Here is an 18,636-nt window from a genome sequence, read left to right on the forward strand (position 1 = left end):
CATAAATTTTGGATTGGAGGTAAAAAGGCCAAAACCCACTTAGAGAACATAATAGAGGGAAAATAGTGGATTTTATGCTAATTTGATAAAAATACAAAGTAATTATTTGCTGTCGAAGAACAACATAATGGCATTGAATGGAGGAAAGCATTGACAGATCACAGCAAACATTACATATCATAATAAATCAGGTAAACGGGTAGTTCAATGTAAACAGAGGTCCTACTCTGGCTGCTTAAATAGTTACTTAAAAAGGCTCAGTCCCCACATTTTAAATGCCCTATCTTCTACATAATCAGCGCTGTAATGTAGATTACAGCAGTTTTTTTAATTTAAAAAAACAATCCATTTTGACCAAGTTATGACCTATTTTAGATTTATGCTAATGACTTTCTTAATGCCCAACTGGGCATTTTTTAGCTTTTGACCAAGTGGGCGTTGTAAAGAGAAGTGTATGACGCTGACCAATCAGCGTCATACACTTCTCTCCATTCATGTACTCAGCACATCGTGATCTTGTGAGATCACGATGTGCTGTCACTTACTCACTCACACATTAACATTACTGAAGTGTCTTGAGAGTGAATAGACATCGCTTCCAGCCAGGACGCGATGTCTATTCACACTTCCGACAAGTGTGATCTTGCAAAATCACATGTTTCAGCTCCTTCCACAGATGTTTAATAGGAATTAGATCAAGGCTCATAGAAGGCCACTTCAGAATAGTCCAATGCTGTGCTCTAAGCCCTTCTTGGATGTTTTTGGCTGTGTGTTTAGGGTCATTATATTGTTGGAGGACCCATAACCTGTGACTGAGACCAAACTTGCCCAGTGTCAGAAAGCTTGGTCTCAGTCGCAGGTCATGGATCCTCCAACAGGATAATGACCCAAAACACACAGCTAAAAACATCCAAGAAGGGCTAAGAGCAAAGCATTGGACTATTCTGAAGTGGCCTTCTATGAGCCCTGATCTAAATCCTATTAAACATCTGTGGAAGGAGCCGAAACATGCAGTCTTGAGAAGGTACCCTTCAAACCTGAGACAGCTGGAGCAGTGTCCACACGAGGAGTGGACCAAAATACCTGTGGACAGGTGCAGAAGTCTCATTGAGAGCTACGGAAATCGTTTGTTTACAGTGATTGCCTCAAAAGGTTGTGTAACAAAATATTAAGTTAAAGAGGCTCTGTCACCAGATTTTGCAACCCCTATCTGCTATTGCAGCAGATCGGCGCTGCAATGTAGATTACAGTAATGTTTTTATTTTTTAAAAACGAGCATTTTTGGCCAAGTTATGACCATTTTTGTAGTTATGCAAATGAGGCTTGCAAAAGTCCAAGTGGGTGTGTTTAAAAGTAAAAGTCCAAGTGGGCGTGTATTATGTGCGTACATCGGGGCGTTTTTAATACCTTTACTAGCTGGGCGTTCTGACGAGAAGTATCATCCACTTCTCTTCAGAACGCCCAGCTTCTGGCAGTGCAGATCTGTGACGTCACTCACAGGTCCTGCATCGTGTCGGCCACATCGGCACCAGAGGCTACAGTTGATTCTGCAGCAGCATCAGCGTTTGCAGGTAAGATCGACTTACCTGCAAACGCTGATGCTGCTGCAGAATCAACTGTAGCCTCTGGTGCCGATGTGGCCGACACGATGCAGGACCTGTGAGTGACGTCACAGATCTGCACTGTCAGAAGCTGGGCGTTGTGAAGAGAAGTGGATGATACTTCTCGTCAGAACGCCCAGCTAGTAAAAGTATTAAAAACGCCCCGATGTACGCACATAATACACGCCCACTTGGACTTTTACTTTTAAACACACCCACTTGGACTTTTGCAAGCCTCATTTGCATAACTACAAAAATGGTCATAACTTGGCCAAAAATGCTCGTTTTTTAAAAATAAAAACGTTACTGTAATCTACATTGCAGCGCCTATCTGCTGCAATAGCAGATAGGGGTTGCAAAATCTGGTGACAGAGCCTCTTTAAGCATACCATCATTTTTGACCAGGCCAGTTTCATTATTTTTTTATTTTTCTGTTGAGCCACAATTCAAAAGCAATGTCTGATTTACATTAGTTGATTTTCAGTAAATTAACACTTATTATAACTTTTGTCAGTTTCAAGTTATTTCACTGACCATTGTGGGTTTCCCTTTCTTTAAAGGAAGGGTACCAACAATTTTGTCCATGACTGTATGTGTGTGTGTATACACAGTACTGCGCAAAGTTTTTAGACAGCTGTGGAAAAATGCTGCAAAGTAAGAATGCTTTAAAAAAATAGAAGTTTTAATAGTTTTTTTTTTGTCAATTAACAAAATACAAAGTGAATGAACAGAGGAGAAATCTAAATCACACCAATATTTGGTTATGACCACCCTTTGCCTTCAAAACAGCATCAATTCTTCTAGGCACACTTCCACAAAGTCATGGATTTTGAAGGATTATAGTCAGGTGTATGACTAGCCAATTATACCAAACAGGTGATAATATTCATCATTTTCATATGTAAGTTGAAAAACAGTCATTAACTGTAACCGAAAAAGCTGTGTAGGAGGCTTAAAACTAGAGGAGCAACTGAACTCTGCTACAAAGGTGAGGTTGTGGAAGATAGTTTCATGTCACAGGGTCCACCATGGCAAGACTGTGCACAGCAACAAGACACAAGGTGGTTATACTACATCAGCAATGTCTCTCCCAGGCAAAGATTTTAAAGCCAACTGGGGTTTCAAGATGTGCTGTTCATGCTCTTTTGAAGAAGAACAAAGAAACGAGCAACATTGAGCACCGTGGACGCGGTGGTCGGGCAAGGAAACAGTGCAGCAGATCAAAGACACATCATGCTTACTTCCCTTCGAAATCGGAAGTGCAGCAGTGCCATCAGCTCAGTACTGGCAGAAACCAGTGGGACCCTGGTATACCCATCTTCTGTTTGGAGAATCTAGCCAGAAGTTGTCTTCATGGAAGAATTGCGGCCAAAAAGCCATACCTTTGACATGAAAACAAGGCCAACGGATTCAATTATGCAGGAAAACATAGGAAATGGGGTGCAGAAAAATGGCAGCAGGTGCTCTGGACAGATGAGTCAAAATTTTAAACATTTGGCTGTAACAGAAGGCAGCTTGTTCACTGAAGGCCTGGAAAGTGGTACAATAATGAATGTCTGCAGGCAACAGTGAAGGTGGAGAGTCCTTGCAAGTTTGGGCCGGCATCTCAGAAAATGGAGTTGAGGATATGGTCAGGATTAATGGTGTCCTCAATGCTAAGAAAAACAAGCAGATGCAATACTATCAGGGAGGCATCTTATTTGCTTCAAATGGCTTCTGCAGAAGGACAACGACCCCAAGCATACAAGCATACAGCCAATGTCATTAAAAACTACTGTATCTTCAGCGTAAAAAAGATCAAGGAGCCCTGAATAATATGGCCCCCATAGAGCCCTGATTTCAACATCCTCAAGTTTGTCTGGGATTACATGAAGAGACAGAAGGATTTGAGGAAGCCTACATCCACAAAATATCTGTGGTTAGTTCTCCAAGATGTTTGGAACAAGCTCCCTACCGAGTTCCTTCAAAAACTGTGTGCAAGTGTACATACAATAATTTATGATGTTTTGAAGGCAAAAAGTAGTCACACAAAATATTGATTTGATTTAGATTTCTCTTCTGTTCATTCACTTTGTATTTTGTTAATTGATAAAAAAAAAACTAATAACACTTCTGCTTTTGAAAGCATTGTAAGGGTATGTTCACACGGCCTATTTTCGGCCGTTTTTCGGGCCATAAACGCCCGAAAAATCGGAAGCAGAACGCCTTCAAACATCTGCCCATTTATTGCAATGGTAAAACGGCGTTCTGTTCCGACACTTCTTGGAATGTTTTTGGAGCCGTTTTCCATAGGTGCTATTGAAAAAAGCCGTAAAAAATGCAGCGAATAACGCCGCGAAAATCGCGAGTGGCACAAAAAACATCTTTTAGTCTAGCGTGTGAACAAACCCTTACTTTGCTGCATTTTTCTACAGCTGCCTAAAACTTTTGCACAATACTGCATGTGATAGCGATAGGAGTGCAGGATGTTCTCTTCTATGTGTACTGTGTATAGAAAACATGATAGCAGTTAGGCTCCACTTACTAGCTCAAAGAAAACTAAGAATTAGTCATAGAGCCTGCACAGGGGAAAACTGCTCATGTACACACATATGACAGCTTATTCTAATAAGTCACCTGAAAAGTTAGGAACGCTATAAGAGTGAAGAATTACATTTTCCAAAACTGGTACAATTAAATGCGGCAGTGATTAATCATAATTGTATAGTACTTTCAAATTATTAAAAATAAATTAATGTGCTTATAACTATAAAAAATGCATTGTGATAGCACTAGAACAATGAGAGTTGAAATGGAAAGAGATTCAGACTTTACCTCTTAACTAGGTGAATGAGATAATTGCCCACTGATACCGCATGTTTAACACAGAAAGTTTTGTTGTTAACAAAATAGAATCAATCAATTAGAATATCATCAAAAAGAATAGCATCAAAAAGAATAATAAGAAAAAGTAAATTTAACCCCTTAAGGACCCAGCCTTGATTTGGCCTTAAGGCTCAGAGCCCATTTTGAAATCTGACATATTTCACTTTATGTGGTAATAACGTCGGAATGCTTAAACCTATCCAAGCGATTCTGAAATTGTTTTCTCATGACACATTGGGCTTTATGTTAGTGGTAAAATTTGTTCGACATATTCAGTGTATATTTGTGGAAAAATTGCAAAACTTAGAGAAAATTTTGAAAAAATAGTATTTTTCGGAATTTAAATGCATCTGCTTGTAAAACAGATGGTTATACCCCCCAAAATAGTTACTAGTTCACATTTCCCATATGTCTACTTTAGATCGGCATCGTTTTTTGAACTTTTTTTTTTCATTTTTCTTGGACGTTACAAGGCTTAGAACATAAACAGTAATTTCTCATATTTTTAAGAAAATTTCAAAAGCCTTTTTTTAAGGTACCTGTTCAGTTCTGAAGTGACTTTGAGGGGCCTATGTATTAGAAATCCCCATAAAACACCTTTTAAAAACTAGACCCCTCAAAGTATTCAAAACAGCATTTAGAAAGTTTTTTAACTCTTTAGGCATTTCACAGGAATTAAAGCAAAGTGGAGGTGAAATTTGCAAATTTCATTTTTCTTGCTGAATTTCAATTTTATTTCATTTTTTTCTGTAACACAGAAGGTTTTACCAGAAAAACACTACTAAATATGTATTGTCCAGATTCTGCAGTTTTTAGAAATGTCCCACATGTGTCTCTAGTGCGCTCGTGGACTAAAACACAATCCCCAGAATCAAAGAAGCGCCTAGTGCATTTTGAGGCCTCTTTTTTATTACAATATATTTTAGGCAGCATGCCAGGTTTGAAGGTGTTGAGGTGCCAAAACAGTAGGAATCCCCCAAAAGTGACCCCATTTTGGAAATTACACCCCACAAGGAATTTACGTATGGTTGTTTTTACCATTTTGACCACACAGTTTTTTCACAGCACGTATTTGAATTGGGCTGTGAAATTTCAAAAATGACATTTTTTCCAATAAGATGTCATTTTTGATCAAAATTTCTTATTTTCACAGGGAACAAAATGCCCCATTTTGTTGCCCAATTTGTCCTGAGTGCGGCAATACCCTATTTGTGGTGATAAACTGCCGTTTTGGCCCATGGGAGGGCTCAGAAGGAAAGGAGCGCTATGTGTTTGTTGGAGTCCAGATTTTGCTGGATTGGTTTTTAGGGTGCCATGTCGCATTTGCAGAGCCCCAGAGATATCAAAGCAATGGAAACCCACCAGAAGTGACCCCATTTTGGAAACTACACCCCTCAAGGAATTGATTTATGATTGTTGTTACCATTTTAGCCGCACAGTTTTTTCACAGCACGTATTTGAATTGGGCTGTAAAATTAAAAAAAATTAATTTTTTCCAATAAAATGTCATTTTTGATCAATGTATTGCAGTGTATTAGAGCTGTCAGCTACTCACTGATAGCAAACATAGTGGGTCCTGACTTTGTCAGGACCCACTAGACTTCCGTCGGTGGCATAGCTAGACACCATTGTTATGCGTCCGGTTGCCATAGCCACCATCGCTGGCCGCTATCGTGTAGCGGGCCGTCGATGGTAGTTTAACCCCTAAAAATCAGCGATCGCTATTGAACACGGCTTTTAAGGGGTTAATCAGCGGGGACACAGCTATCGGTCCCCGCTGTAGGAGCTGCGGCAACTGCTGTACGAGACAGTAGCTGTCACAGCTCCTGCATGTGTCGGGAAGATGGCCGAAATGGCCGTTACTCCCGTGACGTACTGTTAGGTCATGGAGCGCGAACGATACAGCTACCATGACGTACGTCCAGGAGCGGGAAGGGGTTAATTCAGTAATTCAATTCAAAAAGTGAAACACATATTATATAGATTAATTACACACAGAGTGTTCTATTTCCAGCATTTTTTTCTTTAAATGTTGAAGATTATGGCTAAAGGTAAATGAAAACCCAAAATTTAGTCACTCAGAAAATTTGAATATTGGGTAAAACTTCAAGATTGTAGACTCATGGTGTCACACTCTAATCAGCTAATTGACACAAAACACCTGCAAGGGTTTCCGAAGTCTTTAAATGATCCAAAAGTCTAGATCAGTAGGCTACACAATCATGGAGAAGACTGTTGACTTGACAGTTGTCCAGAAGACAGTCATTGACACCCTCCACAAAAGGACATTGCTAAAGAAGCTGGCTGTTCACAGAGTGCTGTATCCAAGCATATTAATGGAATGTTGAGAGGAAGGAAAAAGTGGTAGAAAAAGGTGCACAAGCAACAGGGATAACCGCAGCCTTGAAAGGTTTGTCAAGAAAGGGGCATTCAAGAATCTGGGGGAGATTCACAAGGAGTGGACTGCACCTGGAGCCAGTCCTTCAAGAGCCACTACACACAGACATATCAAGGATATGGGCTACAACTGTCACATTCCTTGTATCAAGCAACTAATGACCCAGAGACAACGTCAGAAGCGTCTTACCTGCGCTAAGGAGAAAAAGGACTGGTCTCTTGCTCAGTGGTCCAAAGTCCTGTTTTTAGATAAAAGTAAATGTTGCATTTCATTTGGAAATCAAGGTCCCGGAGTCTGGAGGAAGAGTGGAGAGGCATCAATCCAAGTTTCTTGCGGTCCAGTGTGAAGTTTCCACAGTTAGTGATGGTTTGGGGAGCCATGTCATCTGCTGGTGTTGGTCCACTGTGTTATATCAAGTCCAGAGTCAGCGCAGCCGTCTACCATGAAATTTTAGGGCGCTTGATGCTTCCCCCTGCTGACAAGCTTTATGGAGATGCTGATTTCATTCTCGAGCAGGACTTGGCACCTGCCCACACTGCCAAAAGTACCAATACCTGGTTTATAACCTCAGTATCACTCTGCTTGATTGACCAGCAAACTCGCCTGACCTAAACCCTATAGAGAATCTATGGGGTATTGTCAAGAGGAAGATGAGACAACGGACCCAACAATGCAGACGAGCTGAAGGCCGCTATCAAAGCAACCTGGGCTTCCATAACACCTCAGCAGTGCCACAGGCTGATCGCCTCCATGCCACGCTGCATTGATGCAGTAATTCATGCAAAAGGAGCCCTGAAGTATTGAGTGCATATACTGTACATACTTTTCAGTAGGCCAACATTTCAGTATTAAAAATCATTTTTGAAATTGAGCTTATTTAATATTCAAATTTTTTGAGAGACTAAATTTGGTGTTTTCACTAACTGTTAGCCATAATCATCAACATTAAAATAAAAAAAATGCTGGACATAGATCACTCTGTGTGTAATGAATCTATATAATATATGAGTTTCACTTTTTGAATTGAATTACTGAAATAAATTTACTTTTTAATGATATTCAAATTAATTGAGGACTAGTATATTAGGCTAGGTTCACATCGCGTTTTAGCATCCTGTTAATACGTCCTATCATGAAAGAAAAAATGGATGTCACACAGGATGTCTGTCCTGTAGCATCCTGTTGCCATAGACTTGTTGCAATAGACTAGACAACCCTCCCCCCCCCCCCCCCAGTGACGGCCATTGCTGCGTACAAAGATGGAGTCTATGGAAAGGTGGCCGCATTTTGTTGGCTGTTTTGATAACTTCTATAGGAATCAATGGAGACAGCCAAGCACATTGGATTCAAGTCAAGACTTGTACCCAATGTAATATGTTTCTCCTGCGTTATAGAGATGCACACATGATTTTATGTTTAGGATCATCATTAAGATCAAATTTAACTGTTATAATGTTAATAATATAGTTATCAATATTATGGTATTAAAATTTTGATGATTTTAAATTGTGATTGTTGTTTTTGTTCTTCTTTCCTAGGTCAAAATAACAAAGCATAACCTGAAGTTTTCTGGAGCACTCCCAAATGTTGCTTCATGGAATCATTCTCTTGGATTGTAAAAAGAGGGCAGAAAGCATTTGTGTTTATGGTTCCTATTCCCCAGATGAGTTGCCAAAATGAGCCTTGCTCTCAAAGTGCACAAGCGAATGTATTTCCACTGGCAGATACTGCAATCCCAAGAAGACTGAAATCTTTTATGACTGGTGCTTTGGTGCCCCCTTCTGGAACTCTCGGCGTTTCCTTCTTTTTGCACTGTTAGCTCTAGTTAGGCCTCTTTTCAGTTACAATATGATATTTGCACAGGCAGTTACTCTGTGAGATAGAGAGGCCGAGGTGTTGTGATCTAAGTGGACATCAAGGACTGTGGTCAAAATTAAAAGTGCCATAAAACCCCTGTTTGAGGCAGTGGAACACATCGGGTTGCTTTGCAGGCATACAAAAGGGAACGTTATGTGCCTGTATTTTGCCTTAACCCAGCCAAAATTTGATTGTTAGAAAGAACGCATCATGCGAGATGCTCCCTGTCAGGACTTGATGACTTCCATCATTTCCAGTTCCTCCTCTGTTCTGAGCGTCTGACCACCTGAATGGACATCACACCTGATATGACTTGTAAAACATTAGCCACCACAATGACCACAACTCTTCGATAGCCCAGGAAAAACACGTGAAGAGTTGCCTTTGAGGTTATTCCATTAAAACATTCCCATAGATCAGTACATATCTGTGACAAGATTTGCACAGGTGCTTTGTCACTATAGTAATTTACAAAGTGGGTATAAAGTGCAATGATAAATATATATGGCAATATAAATCCCAGGCACCACATTTGCATAATATGACCATTCATAACAAGCTTCATAATACAAAGGATAATGAACGCTAGAAAGTTACCAGTCCGGTGATTTTGGAGCATTGTGAATGCATGATAGCCTAGCTCCCAAAGTCATGTTTCATGGCAATTGTGAAGAATCCAAGCATTGCTGTGCAATGCACCCCATAGCCTCTCACACCAAAAGGATTCCAACGTATAGGTTTTTACTAATATTCCACATGAGTAGAAAACATCAGAAAAAAAAGCTGCTCTTTTGTCATTGTTTTTATCTTTTGCCACTGTTGGTGTTTTTTATGTGACTCGTCTTTTACAAAATAAGATAAACATCTACAGATTTCTATATAGGAAAACCAATTAAACATTTAGAATGAATATTTTATACCTAAGTTTAATGTAAAATATAGTGTATGTTGGTGCTTTTCCATGGGAACGCTTTCTTTTGTGAAAATTTGGAATTTTTTGTGAAGTCTGGGAATTTGTTTGTGTATTAGAATACATATTTTATCTTCCTGTAATTGTGTGACTATAAAAAATTATCTTTCAGAAATTACTATTCCATTGTAAAATGCTAATAACAGATTTTTCTTTCATTTTTAACGTTTGTTGATAAATAGTTTCACTATAAATATATTGTCTGCTGTATATCCCCAGGAAAGCAACACATTGAAAATAATGGAGATTATGTAATTATTGTATGTTTATTACTTAAATGGGGATTTTCCACCAAATACATTTATCACTTATCCACAGGATAGGTGATCAATGTATGATTGCTCGGGGCCCCACTGCTAGGACCCCCACTGATGACAAGAACAGGGATTCCGAGTCTCTTATTCCTCCCCACCCGCACAACCGTGGAGAGGAGTTGGAACAGAGTGTCAGCCTTTCACTCAGTTGTTTTCCGTCAGTTCCATAAAGTTTGAATGGTGTAGCAGTGCGTATGCTCAACCGTTGCTCCATTCAAACTACTTCTCACCGCAGCCGCGCAGGTGAGGAGGAAAGAAAGACTCTAAACTCCTGTTCAAGTGTGTGATGGGGGTCCCAGCAATCTTGTAGCTAGGTGATAAATGGAGTTGGTGGGAAATCCTTGTAATGAACATTTTCCCTTAAAATCTAACTCTTACCGGTAATTAATGTCATATAGTTGTCCTCATATTGCTAAAATGTGTGTTTAGTTGTTCCCTAGCTCCAATTGTTTCTGGGCAAGCTAGGTGAAAGCCAATATGGCTGCCACTACAGCTCCTATAGGATGGCCACTTAGCCTTAAACAGCAATGCAGCACTACAAAAGCACTGTATAGATCATTGGATATCTAGGCAGACTTGCAGATTAAAAACTCTGGTGGGCATTGTAGTAGTGATCATATTTGTAGCATTAGAACCTGCGGTCCAGAACCCTGGGTAGTATGCGGTGGTACCTTGGTACTCTGGTCCACTGCAATGAGGGAGGGGGTTCATAGTTCTTTAGTAATCGGGTGCTGCTTTATATGAGGGACATTATTTGCCTATAAACTCACATAGCGAAGCAGTGATATCAATACTGTGGTCTTATATAGAAGCTACATTGCACAAGCCAGTCCTTTCCTCCTCCTGGTGGCAGTATCATGTATCCAACAATAATGCTAAAATGATTACAGTGTGGATATATTTTCAAACAGCACAGCAGCCCTAAGTCATACACCTTCCAATTGGAGCCCATGGTCCTGCTACTTATATTGCTGTCCGGTGCTGCCATTTCTGGCACCCTAAACTAACCAGTTCTGCTCCAATTGGATGTTAGCTCACATATATTGTTATTCTAGTTTTGAGATCCACAGTGGCTGTCAGTAGATGCTGGACGTTGTAGAGTAACAATAGCTGGAAAGCCACATGTTGCAGTCCACTCATCTATAGTTATTATTTAGCCATACAGCAAACAGCTGTTCTCAACAACTGTAGTTGTCGGATAGGGCAAGGATGTGTTACAAAGTTTTAACGGTTAATACCATTATACTCTAATATTTGTATTTTAGTTTTATTTTGCTCAAAACATTTTTATTTTGCATTTTATATATTTTTTTACGTATTTAAATTATTTTGACATTTTTATTATATTTTAGTTTTGTTATTTCCAAGTTGGGACCGGTAACCCCTCTTATCAAAGAACGAGCATTCAGGTTTCTTATCCAGTATGAAACACTAAGGCTATGTTCACACAGGGTATTTTGCCGTGTTTTTGGACGCGGAAACCGCGTCGCAAAACTCGGCAGAAACGGCCCGAGAACGCCTCCCATTGATTTCAATGGGAGGCGTCGGCGTCTTTTTCCCGCGAGCAGTAAAACTGCCTCGCGGGAAAAAGAAGCGACATGCCCTATCTTCGGGCGCTTCCGCCTCCGACCTCCCATTGACTTCAATGGGAGGCAGGAGAAAGCATATTTCTCGCTGTTTTATGCCCGCGGCGCTCAATGGCCGGGGGCGAAAAACGGCGCGATAATTGCCGCGAAAATCGGCGTGCAGGGAGAGGAATATCTGCCTCAAAGTTCCAAACGGAATTTTGAGGCAGATATTCCTCCCCCAAAATACTCTGTGTGAACATAGCCTAAAGCTGCTACTACTTCCGAGCACCATGAATGCTAGGTACTGAATATGGTGTCAGCAGCTATATCTGAGTGACCCTTGTGCTAACAAAACACTCTCCCGGCCTATCTACAAACAACTAGCCCATAGCCCAGATATAGCTGCTGACACCATATTCAGTACCTAGCATTCATGGTGCTCTGAAGTAGTAGCAGCTTTAGTGTTTGATACTGGATGAGAAACACGAGTGCTCGCTCTTTGACAAGAGGGGTTACAGGTCCCAACTTGGAAATAACAAAACTAAAATATAATAAAAATATCAGAATAATTAAAATACCAGGAAAAAAACATATAAAACTTAAAATAAAAATGTTTTGAGCAAAATAAAACTAAAATAAAAATATTAGCGTATGATGGTATTAACCGTTAAAACTGTATAACACATCCTTGCCCTATCCCAACCTATTTTTTACTTTTACATGTGTTAATGTAAACTGCGCAAGTACTAGTGAATTATTTGTATAGATACAACTGTATCATTATTATAAATTGCTAAAGAGTGAAACGAATCTTATATTGAAGGTAAATTCCCATTGGTATCCACCCAGTGAAAAATAACATATTATTCAAGGGATAATTCCTTGAAAGGTGACTTTAATAGAAAAACGTATTTAATATCTGACAAGAATTGTTTAACATACATTTTTGTCAAATCGATCTTAAAAAAAAAAATAACACAGCTGTATAAGCATCTCTAAAATGTTATTTAATATGAATAATTATGTGAAATTACTTATGAGAATTACTGTATAAGCAATCTCTAGGAGTGTACGCCCTATTCCTATAATCTCTGTTAAAATGTGGTCCCTGATTATTTGTGTAAGGTGTTTTTGCTAGACTATCGCCTTATAAGGATTTTCTAATATAGTAAAGCATAAAACTGGCCAGTCCATACATCTAGACAGTGTTCATTTTGCAGCATAGAGGATGCAAGTTATAGACTGTGGATAACTCGGAAGCCCACAATTGCCCTGTTTTATGTTTTAATCAGTTTGTAACAATATCAAGATAGACCTAGTAATGCTATCAATGTCTGATAGGTGGGGATCCACCACTGGGCTGATCGTGAGAAATAGCTTTCTGTAACTTCTTATAGACTATAATGGAGTAGCTGATTCTCTGCCACTTCTCCGCCCCTTTGTGGCCATATTCGAAGGAGCAACAGAGGTAAGAGGACTTCCGTTCTTCTGATCAGTGGGGATTCCAGATATAAGTTTATAAAGGTCAACTTTAAACCGAGTCCACATCTTTTAAATTTAGTGTAGTTTTGTAACTTTTCTTTTTTTTTAAGGAAAGCTCAGTGTGGATTCAGAAACAATAAAGAGTATAATGCAAAGTCACATACTAGTCCTCCCTCTTGGACCTATTCAGTTTGCCTAAAAACAAATGCATGAAAAAATGCAGTAAAACTGGATTATATGAACCAGATGTAATACATTTTTACTTTTTTAGATGAAATCCCAGGTTTGATTAAAAAAAACTTTAAATGTATGCAAAAACTGCACCACATCCTCTAAGTCAAGCTCCATTTTTATCTAACATTGGCTATATAGTAAGCAAATGCAAAATCTAGTAAATTTGTAATGTATTGTCATTATCTTTTCTACTGTTTTCACTTATTTTTTCATTTTGATGTTTGGAAACCATCAACAAGCTGTTGTTGTTAGATCTATTATTTTTATTATGTCTCTTTTTAGTACAGTTTGGGCATAAAAATAACCTGCTGTGAATGTATTCCCTTGCAACAATTCTCATTAATATATATGCTAATCCGACTATTAATGTTTATGTTCATGTATAATTGAACACCATTTATCAAGTGATAGATCCACCAGCAGCAGCTAACCAGCTTGTTGACAACTTCCAGGTCGCAACAAGATATTTGTAATTTTTCAGTCAAATTAAACTAAAAAATAAGTAAAACAGCAAGTGAGGTCCTGAAGATGTATTACAAAAGATTATAGAACCAAAGTTTGTCAAGCATGAAGCTTCACTTCAAAGTACTCTTTCCTATCAAATGTGTTTTATAGAATGTGTTTCTTCAGTTTATAGAAAAAATGTTTAATTTATTCACTGTAAAGCTATTTTATTTATTAACCATTGGGAAATTGATTATGGCCTGCATGTTGTTTTCACAGCAGATTGATAGACTATATGGCAAAAGTATGTGGACACCTGACCATTAGAACTATATGAGACACCCTATTCCAAATTTATGGGTGTAAATATAGAATTTAACCCTCTATTGCGGCTATCACAGCCTCCAGTGTATACACACACACACACACACACCTAGAAGGGAAATAAATTTATCTGCACTCATAAAATGTAGTTTAACATACATATCGCTATACCATACACAAACATAGTACCGCTATGCTGCACAAATATATACAGAACCACTGCTTCAGTATATGATAGCTACATACATACATACATACATACATTACACACATGTATACACATTAAAAACACATATATACACACACAATACACATACATCCACATTACATAAACATATAGATACACATTACACACATGTATACATATATATGCACATTACACACACACATACATACACATTTCGAACACATATAGTTCCACAAATTACACATACGTACCTTTCCTGTAGAGCTGTCAAATGCCATCACTGTAGTGGGAGCCACGGTGAGCAGGGGAAAGAGCATCTCTGCAGACTCCTTTCTCCTCCCTCTCCCGGCAGAACTGCTACCTGGATCAAACAACGGCCGTTAAGAAGCTCCAGTTGCTGTAACTTAAAGGAAAAAAGGCAGGAAATGAAGGGGGAGGCAGGATCTCCAGACACCCTCACCCTTCGCCCTCCTTCATATCTCTACCTGACTGCACCCGATACAAGTGCCCCCTCTCCCAAGTTAAGCCCCTAATGGCCTCCACTCTTCTTTCTGGGAAGACTTTCCACAAAACTTTGGAGTGTATCCGAGGCAATTTGTGCCCATTCATCCAAAAGAGTATTTGTGAGGTCAGGCACTGATGTTGGACGAGAAAATCTGTCTGGCAATTAGCAATTCAATTAACCCCAAGTGTTCAATGTGGTTGAGATCAGGGCTGATTAGGCCACTCGAATTTGGTGTGTAGGTCACATCAAATTCGTCAAGCTATGTGTTTATGGATAATGCCTGATTGTCTAAAATGTCTTTGTATGCTGTAGCATTAGCATTACCTTCCCTAGAAATAAGGGCCCTATCCCAATACTCTGAAAATCAACCCCAAACCATTAACACTTCTCCACCAAATTACACAGTAGGCACTAAGCATTCCATGATTCATCACTCTAAAGAACACATTTCACCTGCTCCAAAGTCCAGTGACGACAGTGATCTTAGGCTTGTTTTCAGCTACTTGACCATGGAAACCCATTGGAAACTCAGCACACACAGTTCTTGTCACTTCCAAAGGCAGTTTGGAATTGTAGTGAGTGACGCAACAGAGGATAGGCAATTTTTACACATCACGCGCTTTAGCACTCGGCGGCCCGCTCTGTGAGTTTGTGTGGTCTATTTCTTCATGGCTCAGCTGTTGCTACTCCTTGACACTTCCACTTCACAAAAATAGAACTTACAGTTAACTGGGGCAAATCTGGTCGACCAGAAACTTTAAAAACTGACTTGCGGCATATGTGGCATCGTATAAAAATAACATGTTTAAATTCTTCACTACAACCCATAGTACTAGCAATGTTTGTCTATGGAGATTGCATGGCTATGTGCTTGATTTTATGCACCTGTTTGCAATTTTTGTGGCTGAAGCACCTAAATTTAATAATTAGGAGGTGTGTACACATACTTTTGGTCATCCCTTCTAGTCTATCTGCTACTGCCCAATCTCCGTCTAATAGGTCTAATATTGTGAATTTTTGAGTATGAACATTATGTTTGGAGTTTTCTTCACAGGTACATGACATCTGTTTTGACCCCAGTTTGAAATGCCCTGCTCCAATTATATTGATCAAGCAGCACATAGTGCATTGAGACCGCCGGTGCTTCTTAGGACACAAATGACAGTGTATATTGACTTGTTTTATAACATTACAATTCCAAACATTTGCATTTATTCCATAATAAAATTTTGTTATTGTTCTTTTTTTAATTCCTTTCAAGACTAATGTTATATGTGTGCTTGAATATAATCTAAAGGAGAAGTTTTTTTTTTTTGTCAAATCTATTTTTTATTTTTGAAAAGAGTAAAAACAAACATAAAAGCAAATAACATAACTGTACCATGTGCAACATGGGTTTAGAAACATACATAAAGGCCATCAGCTTTGGGTAATTGTACATTATCACAAGAAATAAGTCTAAAAGACAAGCATTTCAGGTACATTAAGATATAGGTAAAATTTTAAAGAAACCGTGGCACAATAGGGGAGGAGAGAAAAACAAGGTAAGGGGGGGGGAGGGGAGGGTAACAAGATTATGTAGCTTACAGGAATTTGTCGTTACAGCTCTTTTCAACCTCATTCCAATACAAAATTTTTCAGTAGACTGTGCATCTCCTACGTAAGTTTATGTACCTTCAATGTATGCTCGTTCTATAATGTAGCCACGGTCTCCAAGTGTGTAAGAATTTTACATGAGTGTGTTCTTGCCAACTGGTCAGCTCCTCCAAACTACAAATCTGCTGAACCTTGTCCAACCATTGTGTTTTGGATGGGGAGGCGGTTTGCAGCCAGTAAAGGGGGATTAAGTATTTGGCCGCAGCTATCAGGTGTGCGGCTAGGTGCGCTTTAGAGGGTTTGAATGTTTTTGAGGGCAATGCCAAAGCTATCAATTCTATAGAAAGGGGTATGTCGGAGTTACAGATTTTGTTAATCTCCACTGATATCTCTTTCCAGAAGCCTGTGACCAGCGGGCAATACCACCAGATGTGGGACAGTGTCCCCACATCTCCTTGACAGCGCCAGCATAACTTAGATGCCGCTAAACCCAGATGGTGCATTCGCTCCAGCGTCTTGTACCACCTTGTTAATAATTTGTAATGGCTCTCCTGAAGTTTTACACACCTGGAAAAACCATGAGAGTGTCTCAATATCCATTTCTGTTCCTGTTCAGTGAATTTCTTGTTCAATTCCATTTCCCAGGACACTAGAAAAGTTGGGGTCCCAGGTGTGCCCAAACTCAGCAGTATGGGGTATATTCTAGATAATTTACATTTAGTCACCCCCTTGACAAGGAGCATTTTCTCTAAATCGCCCAGATCTCTACTGCTTTTTTGGGAAGCTAGGAATGTCTTGCAAACGTGTTGCACAAGATTGATCTGAAGGAAATTTAGAGAGCCCGGTGAGACCAGTGATCTAATTTTGGCCGTTGAGGGAACCATATTGGCTTCTAGCAAGTCTGAAATATTCATATGAGAAAACAAGTCCCATACATCGTCTGGTGGGGGATCCTTATAATCCACATTGTAAGGCAATAGAGAGGCGGGCATAACCGGCGAGGGCGTCCAGGGAGGTATGCTCGCGGCTTTGTGCGATATCCACACTGAGAGTGTTCCCTTCAGGAGAGGATTTGTGATGGATTTTAGAGCTCTCTGGTCGGGTAACCACAGCAGTCTCAAAGAATCTCTACCTAAGAGTGCTGTCTCCGGTTCTATACACCAATCCATTGACCCCGGCGATGCCAAATCCATCCATCTTTGTAGATGAATCGCCTTATAGTACACCTCCACGTCCGGTAGCCCCAAACCCCCTCTATCCCGTTTTAGCGACAATAATTTATAGGACAGGCGGGGCCTACGCTGATTCCACAAGAAGGAGGAAAATATACGTCTCACAAGTGCAAAGAAGGTCTTTGGTAGATATATAGGGACCATATTCATAACATATAATAGTATCGGCAATATGTATGTCTGCAAAAGATTTTTGCGACCCCTCCAGGACATGAAGGGTATGTGATAAGAGGAGAGGTGTGTCGAGACTTTCTTTAATAGTGGTTGGTAGTTAAGCTTATATAGGTCTTGTAATTGGCTCGGTATTTGGACACCCAGGTATGTAATATAGTGAGAAGGCCATGAAAAGAGCGAGTCTCGTTGTAGATCCTGTGCCAAAGAGGGAGGAAGGGAAATATTCAGTATTTCAGATTTGCTATAATTAATCTTGAAGTTGGAGACCCTTCCATACTCAGCAAAAATATGTTGTAGCCGTGGCAGCGCTTGTTGCGGGTTAGTAACCATGAGGAGTATGTCGTCTGCAAAGGCCGCCACTAGATGTGTACGTTCTCTTATCTGTAACCCCCTTATCAGAGAGTCTGATCTAATTTTTTGCAGGAGGGTTTCCAAAGTCAAAATGAATAGAGTGGGGGACAGTGGGCATCCCTGTCTAGTACCGTTCGTGATGGAAAAGGACGGTGAGAGGACCCCATTAACCCGTATCCGAGCATGTGGTTCTGTATAAAGTGAGAAAATTGCTGCAATAAATTGAGGTGGGAATAAAAATTTAGCTAGCACTTGTTTCATGAAATCCCAGGCCACTCTATCGAACGCTTTCTCAGCGTCAGTGCCCATAAGTATTAAAGGTAGTTTAAAATGTTTAGCATAATGAATAGAGTTTATCAGTCTTCATCTGATCCCATCTGATCCGGATCAACTAGTTTAGGCAATAGGGTTCCAATTCTCAGCGCCAAGAGTTTGGCCCATATCTTCAAGTCAATATTCAATAAGGATATAGGCCTGTAGCTAGCACATAGGGATGTGTCTTTTCCCTCCTTCGGTATTATGGTGATATATGCT

The 18,636-nt window shown here is 39.7% G+C and overlaps 1 protein-coding gene across 1 annotated transcript in view; it reads left to right on the forward strand.

Annotated features, from left to right (window-relative positions):
* NKAIN2 (sodium/potassium transporting ATPase interacting 2) overlaps positions 1–9,751 on the forward strand; it is an 881,770-nt gene extending 872,019 nt beyond the window's left edge. The window contains exon 7 of the mRNA XM_075862314.1: positions 8,403–9,751. Coding sequence (XP_075718429.1) covers positions 8,403–8,412 — 10 coding nt within the window. The 3' untranslated portion in view covers positions 8,413–9,751. The remainder of the gene's footprint in view (positions 1–8,402) is intronic.
* The last annotated feature ends 8,885 nt before the right edge of the window (positions 9,752–18,636 follow it).

This window comes from Rhinoderma darwinii, chromosome 4, assembly GCF_050947455.1.
Source record: "Rhinoderma darwinii isolate aRhiDar2 chromosome 4, aRhiDar2.hap1, whole genome shotgun sequence".
Taxonomy (NCBI): Eukaryota; Metazoa; Chordata; class Amphibia; order Anura; family Rhinodermatidae; genus Rhinoderma; species Rhinoderma darwinii.